General features: G+C 37.2%; 1 protein-coding gene across 1 annotated transcript; it reads right to left on the reverse strand.

Annotated features, from left to right (window-relative positions):
- Positions 765-3,756, reverse strand: LOC104759628. The gene is made up of 6 exons (XM_010482538.1): positions 3,722-3,756; positions 2,297-3,606; positions 1,956-2,113; positions 1,531-1,846; positions 1,142-1,391; positions 765-1,053 (listed from the first exon to the last, which is right to left on the reverse strand). Exons 1-6 carry the CDS (start codon positions 3,754-3,756, stop codon positions 765-767), a joined length of 2,358 nt encoding a protein of 785 aa, XP_010480840.1.

The following is an 11,923-nucleotide window of genomic DNA, read 5'->3' on the forward strand; positions in this document are numbered from 1 at the left end:
TCGTCAGTTTCAGCATCCTCTGCATTGTATCTTCTTTTAGAACCTCTCATAGCTACATACCAACTCGAAGAATCATCTACTCTTGAATAAAAAACTTGATGTGCTTGAGATGCTAGTATGTAGGGATCTTTTGCGAATGAAGCTTGACTTTGGCTAAGGTTGACTAGTGTGAATCCTTCTTCTTCCTTTACTCCATTACCTATATTTGCCCATTGGCACTTAAATATAGGAATGTAGAAGACATTGTAATCAAGCAGTATAATATCTACCACTCTGCCGTAATAAGACACAACATCAACCATTGGAGAATTGTCTTTAGCACTAGCTATACACATTGCTGTGGCCTCATGCAACACACCACAGTTTTGAGTTTGCCTATCAACCGAGATTGTATGAAACCGATTGCCATTGACTATGTAACCCGTGTAAGACCTTGCGCATAGACGAGGACCATATGCTAACCACTTAAGTGTATCTTCATGATCAGAAGTCATAGGTATCTGTTGCAAAAAATTGTCAACTATCATTTACTATATTGAAGAAGAATAGATGATAAAAAAAACCATAAAATAGTAAACATACATGTTCTTTTAACCACGAGGCAAATTTCTAAGAATGGGTTCTCCACAAAAATGTCGAATCACGTCTACATCTTTCACTATAATCTTGAAGATGTTGTAGATGCATGCTAAAAAATGAAAAAATAACATTAACATTGAGTAAATGTAAATACAACAATATTATAAAAGAGAATGTAGAAGAACTTACTCCACATAAGGATCAATGAGAGCCATATTATGAATGACAGCAAGATGTGCTATGTTCTTCTCATTCTCAGTAAGAGTACATGAAGTAGGTGCTGATATAGGACGACCCTCCAAGATAGAGCAGTTCTCATAATCAGTATTTCTTTCCATTTTCTCATCAGCATTTGTAGTATTTTTCAAGAAATCACTGCAGAACCGCATGCACTCTTCAGCGAGATATGATTCAGCAATACAACCCTCTGGTGTTGCCATGTTTCTTAAAAAGTCCTTCAGAACTTTCATGTATCTGCAGATAAAAATAATATACTGATAAGCATAAAGTATATTGTAAATGGCACAACTGATACACATACAGTTGGTTTATTAGATTGTACCTCTCAAATGGGTACATCCAACGAAAATGAACTGGTCCACATAACCGAACTTCCCTGCCTAAGTGGACTGTTAAATGCACCATTATGTCAAAGAAACTTGGAGGAAAGAATCTCTCAAACATGCAGATAGTTTCCACAACTTCATGCTCCATTACAGAAATTGCCTCTCTGTCAATAACTCGCTGACATAGTTTGTTGAAGAAAGCGCATAAACGTCCAATAGCTATCCTAACACCTTTAGGTAACAAACCTGTAAATAAATAACATTGAGGATTAAAAAAATTAACAGCTAATTATATATACAAGAGGTCTATCTAAAAGATTTCAATCTCTGATTGCAACCGGAAGAAGTTGTTGCATCAACACATGATAATCATGTGATTTAAGACCCTTAACCGTACAATCTTCTATCTTAACACATCTAGAAATATTTGAGCAGTAGCCATCTGGTCCTCTGAAGTCAGACAATCGCTTACAAAATACTTTCTTCTCTGTTTTGGACAGAGACCAAGGACCTGGAGGAAGGTAGGTTCTTTTCCCACGTGCTTGGGGATGTAAATCCTTTCTAATACCAAGCAGTTGCATATCTTTTCGAGCATTAACACCATCCTTTGATTTCGCTGAATGCAGCATTGTAGAGACAAGACTGGCGGCAACATTTCTCTCAACGTGCATCACATCTAGGTTATGCCTAACCGGCATTTCCTACACAATGTATTGACAGATAATACAAAGAATGTTATATACATTTATTTTTTAAGATATAGCAAATCTAAATATTAGTAGAATAACAAACCTAACATATAAATCATACCTTCCAATACTCTAACTTGAAGAAGATTGACCGCTTTTTCCATCTGGATAGCTCCTCTTCATCTACTTGTTCTTCCTCTTCTTCTGATTTACTGGATTCATCATCAGTATCAGAGGTTGAACCAACACGATCTTGCATCTTCCTCTTTCTTCCATTTACTATTACATTCCCAAAGTCATTTTTGTAATTTTTTAGTATTTGATAAATGTTATGACCAGTCAGAATCCTACCTTTTCTACCAAGCTTAGCTCTACCATCAAACCAGGTTTTCTTTCGTCTATAAACATGGTTCGGTTACAGAGACTTCCGGTGACACATATACACGTGCTTTCTACAATTACTCAACCACAAACTATCTGTGTGCTTTCCGCAAACCGGACAACCCATTATGCCTTTAACTTTGCAGCCTGCTAGATTTCCATATGCCGGAAAATCCTGAATGGTCCACAAAAGCATTGCTCTTAAAGTGAATGTAGTGCGACTGAATGCATCATACGTTACCTCTCCCTTCTCCCACAGATGGTTTAGATCCTCTATAAGAGGTTCTAAATATACATCTATATTGTTTCCAGGTTGAGTTGGTCCAGGAATCAGCAATGTCAACATGATGTTCTCCTCTTGCATACACTTGTCAGGTGGCATGTTGTAATTGACTAGCAAAACAGGCCATGCACTATAGTTAACATTTTTCATGTTGAAAGGATTAAACCCATCTGTGGAGAGTCCAAGCCTAATGTTCCTTTCTTCTGCAGCAAATGACGGATACTTTTCATTCATTTGATCCCACGACACAGAATCCACCGGATGACACATTTTTCCATCTGTGCTCTTATTATTGAAATGCCACCGTAAGTCTTTCGCCGTGTCCTCTGACCTGAACATCCTCTTGAGACGTGGAATTATCGGAAAGTACCTAAGTACTTTCTGTGGAGTCCCTTTCTTCACCTCACCAGTTCGCTTGTTAATCTTCCATCGCGAAGATTTGCATTTAGGACAACTGTCGAGCTCCTCATACTGATTTCTAAACAGACAACAGTCATTCACACAAGCGTGTATCTTCTCATAACCCATATCAAAAGATTTAAAGAATTTCTTCACCTCATACAAGGACATGTGCAATACATTATCCTTGGGTAGCATCTGTTTTAAAGTCTCAAGTAGACTATCAAAACTTTTGTCAGACCAACCGCTCTGAGTCTTTAACCGAAAGAGTGAAACAATCGCAGATAGCTTGTTGTAGTTTGTGCAACCTGGATACAGTGGTGCTTCTGCATCAGCTAGCTTGGCTAAGAACTCATCTTCTACCTTATCATCCCCTTCATCAACATCAATTAAATCACCATGACTAACAAGCTCTTCATCCATAAACTCGGCAGCTTTGAACAAACCTAATATCTCTTCGTTCCACTGGCTTGTGTTCTTTCTACACTCAGTCCTTGATTTCACTTCTCCATGATGAAACCAGTCATCCCTCGACTTGTAACTCCAATCCATTCCTCTTGTTACAAGATGATCAACAACATCAGTGGCTGAGTGGCGATATACGTTGCGACAGTCAATACACGGACAAATAATAATTGAATTGTCTCCTAAACCTGCAGCCACAGACCTCACAAAATCCCAAGCACCTTTCTCATAACCAAGATCCGTTCTGCAATGAAGATAAAAGCAAAAACCAAAGGAAAAAACGAATTACAAACTTTTAAAAAAACTTAAACATAACAACTAAACCAATAAACTCAACTATACAAAACGTTTTCACATACCTGTTAAGATGAACCCATGTCTTGTCCATAACCATTATATGTCCTTACCCATAAAGAAAACAAAACAAAAACATAAGAATAACACAAACACCAAACAAATACCAAACAAACACTAGACAAACACACCAAACAAACATATTCACACATTCAGCAACAATTTATTAAAACGAAATATCAAACAACCAATTCGTTCAACTCTTAAACAATTTATCAAAACGAAGTATCAGTTTCATTGAGAGAACTAGCCTCTGTGTTCTGATGCAAGCAGGCAGAAGATCCAGCTGATGAGATGTGATTACCTGACAAAATTCAAATCGGTCAAAATTAAAATCAGAGTATAGAACTATAATATATTTATTGAATGCCTTATACCTTTCAGGTGGATGAGATCAGCTGAATTCAAATCTACTGAGATCGGAGAGAGACAAAGGCGGAGAGAGACAGAGGCGGAGAGAGACAAAGGCGGAGAGAGACAAAGGCGGAGAGACCGAGGCAGAGAGAAACTGAGATAGAGAGCGACAGAGACACAGAGTGCAACGGAGACAGAGACTGACGGAGCCACAGAGAACGACGGAGACAGAGAGCGACAGAGACAAATCGAAATCTTGACAATGAGAATCGAGATTAGATGGAATGGAAAAAAAAACTTTGAGATTGAGATAAGAGAGCTTTTTGTTTTCTGGGTTTTTTTATTTTTTGGTCTAAGTGTAAAAGACTGTCTTTAATTTTTTGGTCAAAGAATCGAGACTTTTTTTAGTTTGCGGGAAAAAACCCATATAGTTTGCCTCCAAAATACACCTTCCCGCTATAATACTGATTTTTATGTTCCGGCTAAATGAAATTATATACTAGCGTTAATATAATGCTACGAAATACTTGGCATCCGATTTTGGTACTTTTAGTAGCAGTTCGTAAATTTGTGCTACAAAGGTCTGCTACCGAAGCTCATTTTTGTTGTAGTGTTTGTAGGCTTAGGTATGGTAGTTGAAGGTTGAAGCGCTGGTTGAGTTATGGGAGGAAGGATAGAGGTTAATGAATTTGTAAGTTGAGGTATGATATTTGAAGGTAACGACACAGGTTGAGTTACTGGAAGAGAGTTAGAGGTTAAGGTAGGAGGATTAGATGTAGGGAAAGCACAGCAAAAAGGGTTAGATATGACAAGCTCTGAGGGAGTACGGGAGGGAAAGGTGCAATCCATGGGGGTGGGAGAAGGGGATAGAGACGGTGAACTTTCAGGCGGTGATAAGGTTTCCGGGGGTGGAACGTTTTCAGGAGAGATTTGAGCAGACCCAACAGGAGGCCCGGAGCAAGCAGAAACAGACCCAGCTGAAATAGCCTTTTTAGAATCTAAAAGGTATATTTTGGGTCAGAACTACTTATGTTCTAACCATTTTTCTTAAGATATCCTAATTCTCACCATATGGATACTCGAATATTAATAGACGTAGTAGGTTCACCCTTTATGTGTCTTTACTCTTCAATATTCATTGACTATATGACAAAAGCAAAAATCATTGACTATTTCTAAAACATAAAAATTTCCCCGAACAACAATTTCGACCGCCCGGAAGATTAGTTCTGACCCAAAATATACAAATAACTATATACAGCCTGACTATATACATATATAATTATCACTATTTTCCTACCATTTATATTTTGTAATAGAAATATTACAAATTGCACACTAAAATTTTCTGTCAATGGTCTATAAAGATAAGAAAAAAAAAAAGAAACAATCTTGTGACCACTAGTTACCATAACACCTTTTTCCTAGAGATATGTCCATTTCCTGGTTTCGTCGTCAGCTAGTCAAGATTTTTTCATGTTCTATATTTGGCCAAATATGTTATCTCCTTTTAATATATTGAGATGTTTGCCTTAGTTTATCATTTTATCTTCCTACCCAACAATTCTGTTGTACAGCTTTTCCAAAGAAATCTAATAATTCATATACATAAATATATATAGTTCGTTTCTTTATACGTGTAAATATATATTTTTAAATATGACACAACAATATATATATATATATATATATATATATATATAAACCAAAGTTTGAAAGATTTTTCCTTTTACGGGAGTGTCCTTTCTGTATAAGAATTGTCCTCCCGTCTTTCATATGTTTTCTTCTTTAAATTGTTTTTTCGTTAATACAGAGATTGCCGACAAAAATAAAGTTTGAAGAAATTAATTAACCGATAAATTTGCTAAATATAATGATTTTTTGGTATCATTATTTATTAAACCAAATAAGTAATCGTCGAACCAATCTATTATTTTTGTGGATTAACTCAGTGTATGAAATCAAGAATCGACTAACCAACAACCTCTACCGGTTATAAACCGGTATTAGCAATTTCAAAAACTAGATTTATATGATTAACATATAAACAGTGCTATCTACGTACCAACCAATTCACAAAACCTATAAGACTAAAAATGTTGGTCCCGGTTTTGGTAAAAAGAGAAGAGACTCGTTTTAATTGTTTCCACACAAATCTTATACCCTACCATACCAATTCTCAGGCTTTAATATGATAATGTCTTAACAGTGCTATTTAATGGATTTTTATTTTATTTTTGACAATATATTACAAAACTTATTAATACACGTGATGAAATTGTCATCCACATATGGTTGTGTCAGAAAGATAGGCCATTTTTACGTGTGACCCTTTTGTGGTAGGTGTCCACTCCTTCCTACGTTGACACTTCTGTATAGAGAGAAATATCTAGTGGAAACGAACAATACTAAAATCAATGGTGTCAAAAGAAGAACAGTAAATCAAATCTTATTAAAACATTATGTTTATATGTTATGGATAAGATGTGTTTGTAAAATACATGTATAGTTGATCGTAGGCTAGACAGTATGATAGGGAACAATTTCATGAATTTAATGAGACACGTTTTTAAAGAACATCTTGTTTGTCTCTTTAAAACTTTCTACATTTTTGAGTATATATATATAAATATATATCTACTTGGAGTTGAAATTTTTCTGTGGTCCAACCAAAACGAAAATAGATTAAAAAGTTTCTATAAATTATTAGCTGGAAGATATACAAAGCTTATATCATCTTTGTACCTCAGCCATTTTGATTTTGATTATCAAATAGACGTTTATTGGGCCTCATGATATACATTTCTCTATTCGTTTTCATTATGTCCCAAACTACGTAATTAAGGCCAAGCCCATTAGATTTGGTGTCGAATAAGAAGCATCATCAAGAGGTGAAATAAAGTACCGTATGCCACACAAATACAAAGTATACAAGTCTGATTTCTCAAATTTATCAAGACTAGAGATGAAACCCGCGCGTTACGCGGGATTCTTTGTTATTCTATTGACCATTCTATTTTATTTTTGAGAAAATATCAATAAAAGCATGAAGTTAGCAAAAATATTAATTAAATTGTCAATTTTTATTATTTTTTAACGTTAAATCGCAAACTTTTGTTAATTTTGCCAAATAAAACACATAGTTAAGTCAACTGACGGATATATTTTATAGGGTTAAGTCAACATCGGTAAGATCCGTTAAACAGTAAAATGACGTCGATTTGTAATATTAAAAGAAAAAACATGATATGGTGATTCGAACCTGCCACCTGTTGGATGAGTTAATCAATACTTAACCAAACACATATTTATATATTTTTTGGTAATCTCTTATTTGGACTTTCTCCTTCTCACGATCGATAGAACCGCGTACTTATCAGTAAAATTTTCTTTCTTCCTCATTTAAGCGTTTCCATTGACCAATTCCAATATAATTTTTTTTTTCTATTTCTCCATTACGATTTATCAAATTTTAATTCTATCTCACTTTCTAGATTTTGTGGCGGAGATCACCATCTCCTCGCTGAGACATTCCCAGGGATGGCGGTGGAGTTCAGATGACGATTCCCATGGAATCCATTGGCGGCTAAAATCTGAATTTGAGAAAAAGCTAAGGTTCAAATTCTTCGACAATATATATATTTTTTGTTATGTAAAATTGTCAATATACGCAGCGGCTCTGTTATTTTATTTTTAACTTACAAACGACGTCGTTTCACTATTTAACAGAAGTTATCAACATTGACTTACATTGTAAAATTCATCTGTTAATTGACTTAACTATGTGTCTAATTTGGTAAAGTCAATAAATATTTGTGATTTAACAGAAAAAATAATAAAAGTTGACAATTTAATTCACCATAAGCAAAGTTGAGCCTTTTTAAAAACGTTTTTACTATATAATTTCATGATTTTAATGACATTTTCTCTTTTATTTTTATACATATTTTATTTATTTTTCCTTTCCTATGTGTTTGTGTATGGTGTAAGCTGTTATTCTCTTTCATATATATCTATATTGTATTATTAAGGCCTCAATATATATGTGGCCAAAATGGGCCATTTTTACTTGGCGATTATCCAAAGATTATTTATTACCTTGTTGGGCAGTTCTTGTTTTATTATAGGATTTTACCGTATTTTTGTGTTAATTTTCTGGTAGCTTTGTTCTGAAATGAGAGTGTCCGTACTTAATTATCTTCTTCATCCAGTCATTCTTCGTGACTATTTTTGTCCTTTTCCTTTGAATTCGATTGTTCATCATCCACGTATGCATTTTTCTTTCAATTTAGGAGAGTGGTTGATTGTTTGATTGGTGATGCTTCTGGTAAGTCATGGGAAGACTGTTCATTGAGTCTATTTTGGTTTCGCTTGCTGGTGGAAGCTAAGTAGGTTGTTTAGTAGATTAGATTGTTGTTATTTTTATTTTGATGCTCGTTGATAGTGTATTATTCTATGTGTTGTTGTGAAGAGTTTCGTTTCTTTTTGTTTGGTTTATCTAGTTATTAAGTTGATTTCTATGAATCTAAAAGATTAAACTGTGTTGGTCCAACCTCCATTTTGTTTTAATTTTGTTTTCTATGAATCTAAAATATACATAGAAATACCATTTTGTTTTCTTTTCCTATATATTTCGAAATTTTTTTACTGGTTTTGATGTTTTGGGCTCATGGTTTATCTTAGAATCATGTCGATTAAAAATGTCTTGATAGTGATATTTCTACGTTTTTAATATTTTATCATCAAAATACTTATGTTCTTGAAAATTAAATAAAAAAGAGTAGGCTTATAAAATTGGATAAAGCCCACATAATTTCAAATTAGAGACAAAGTCCACAAAATTTATAAAAAATTATGCTGAGGTGGAGCTCTCCAATGAAAGAAAACTCTACTATTATATATATGATTGTAGGTCAAAATTCACTTATTTATCTCTCTCTCTCTCTCTCTCTCTCTCTCTCTCTCTCTCTCTCTCTCTCTCTCTCTCTCTCTCTCTCTCTCTCTCTCTCTCTCTCTCTCTCTCTCTCTCTCTCTCTCTCTCTCTCTCTCTCTCTCTCTCTCTCTCTCTCTCTCTCTCTCTCTCTCTCTCTCTCTCTCTCTCTCTCTCTCTCTCTCTCTCTCTCTCTCTCTCTCTCTCTCTCTCTCTCTCTCTCTCTCTCTCTCTCTCTCTCTCTNATAAATTAAGAGCTATTACAGAACCCACATAGTTTGAAAGAAACCAAAGTTGAACCAGAGTGAACCAAACTCGAACCAGCTAGTTAGGAGAGAACCAAAGAAACGGTTGAGGAAATAACCAATTCAAACCACTTTGCTTGGCCATCATCAATGAACGGTGATGAATCACTTTCGGGGAAGGCACAAAGACACATCTGCAATTAGGGTTGTTAGGTGAGAGCCTTAGAGAGTAGATCCAGCGAACCAAAGGAGCAGAAGATTTGCTGTTAAGGACGGGTTGGAAGCACGGAAGCTTAGTGCTCTGTTCCGCACTAGAGAGTCAATTTGTTTGAGAAGGAGATCCGCTGACTAGAAGGAGTTCCGGCGTAGCCGATGGTTTCTTTCAGTCCAGATAAAGTAGATCGCGGCTTGCCAAGCGATGAGGAGTAGTTTCTTTGCTGCATCAGATCCTCTGTAGTTGATGAGATTTTGAATCATGCTAGTCCAAGTTGGTGACACGCTTAGGGAGCATCGGCGAGATACTGTGGTCCAGATCAGCAAGCTGTATTGGCAGTTGAAAAAGAGATGGTCGCGACTTTCATCCCCAGAGCCACATAGCAGGCAAGAGGAATCAACCTGCAGACCCCAGTTGATTAGTCTGTCACGAGTAGGACACCTGTTTAGCATAAAAAGCCAGGTAAGAAATTTATGTTTGGGAATTCCTCCTTTGAACCAAACAATCTTATGCCAGTGAACCGTCGGTTGATGCTGCTTAATAGCCTGATAGATAGCCCCCGTGGTATGTGCATCCTTCAGTTGGTCTTCAATCCACCAGATGTAGGAGTCTGGTTGATCCGTTAAGGAAATGATGGATAGTTCAGTTTGGTAGTTGACTTGAGCTTCTGATCTCGCCGGTGGTAAACTCCAACCGCCTCTTCTCCATAAGTCTGCAATGGTTATGTCTCGATGAATACCCAGGGGGCCTTCTCCATTAAGGTATGATGACAAACGGCCTAATTTGCACCAATGGTCACTCCAGAATTTACAGCTTCTACCATTTCCTATTTTCATCTTTATCCATGGGTAAGCCTCCTCCCTGATTCGTAGTAGTTTGTTTGATAACCAGGAGTGGTGATTCTTCTGCTTACAAGTCCAGAAGTTGCTTAGGTTTCCTGAAAGATAAGCTCCAGTGAACCAAGCGACCCAGATTGACCCAGATCTGAAAAAGAGCATCCAGATAAGCTTTAGCAGGCAAGCTTTATTCCACAACCACAAATCACGTAACCCCAGCCCTCCTTCATCCTTCCGGTTGACCACAACATTCCAGGCTACACGTGCTATGTGATGGCCCTCAGTGGTGCCTTTCCACAGGAAAGCCCCGCTGAGGGAGTTCAAGGTTTCAATGCATCTTTTGGGAAGTACATGAGCAGAGCACCAGAAGTTGGAGATTCCAGCAATAACCGTGTTGAGAAGCTGGAGGCGTCCTGCAAAGGATAGGGACTTTGTTGACCAAGCATTCAGTCTGTTTTTTACCGACTGGATCAGAGGAGCACAATCAAGGAGAGTAAGTTTCTTAGTGCAGAGGGGCACCCCTAGGTATCTTATTGGTAGCTGCCCATGGTTGATGCCTGAAGTTAATTTAATATGGTCAATTTCAGGTTGTGAGAGTCCTGAGGTGAAAAAGCTAGTTTTTGGTAGGCTGATTGCCAGACCGGAGGCTTCTTCAAATTCCTTCAACACTTGGAGAACACTGTCTACAGATGAAGAGGACCCATCTATGAAGATCAAGAGATCATCAGCGAAACAGAGGTGAGTTAACTTTAGGTTCTAACAGTTATAATGATATTGAAATTTTCCTTCCTTTGCAGCCCTATCTAACATGACAGAGAGGCAGTTCAAGACAAGGATGAAAAGGTAAGGAGACAAGGGGTCTCCTTGCCTTAACCCTCTTCCGCCTTTGAAATAACCATGGAGAAGCCCATTAAAGCCTACTGAGAACGTTGGCGTGCATACACAGGCCTTCAGCCACCGCAGGTAAATCTCTGGTACCTCAATACCTCTTAGGCAGCTAAATAAGAATTCCCATCTGACAGTATCAAAAGCTTTAGCTATGTCAACTTTGATTGTTATTCTCTTGGGTCCCCGAGTTTTGTGGTAACCATTAACCAGCTCCGCAGCCAAAAAAGTGTTTTCAACTAACAGACGCCCTTTTATAAATGCAGTTTGGTTACGTTGGATTAGAGTTGGGAGGATGGGTTTCAGCCGGGTTACAAGAAGCTTTGAGATGACCTTGTAAAGGGTATTTAAGCAGGAGATGGGGTGAAAGTCTGATACTAAGGAGGCACCCGGGAACTTTGGAACCATCACCAGAATAGTTGCGTTTATTGCAGCAGGGAGGAAAGCAGTTTGGAAGAAGTGGAGAATACCAGTAGTGACTTCTGAGCCCAAAATTCCCCACGCAGACTTATAAAAAGCTGAGGTAAAGCCATCAGGGTCTGGTGCCTTGTTTGCATTTAGCTTGAACATAGCTTTTGTTATTTCTTCAGTAGTTGGGATCTTGATCATTGAGTGTTGCAGTTCTGGAGGGCATCGGTAACTGATCACAGACCTGAACCAAGCTGATGGCATTGAAAGCATTGCGGGTCTGTGTCATTCTGTGAATATAAGCAGTATTCAGGTCGCCTTCTCTTAGCCAGTTT

The sequence above is a fragment of the Camelina sativa genome, chromosome 17, assembly GCF_000633955.1.
Source record: "Camelina sativa cultivar DH55 chromosome 17, Cs, whole genome shotgun sequence".
Lineage (NCBI taxonomy): Eukaryota > Viridiplantae > Streptophyta > Magnoliopsida > Brassicales > Brassicaceae > Camelina > Camelina sativa.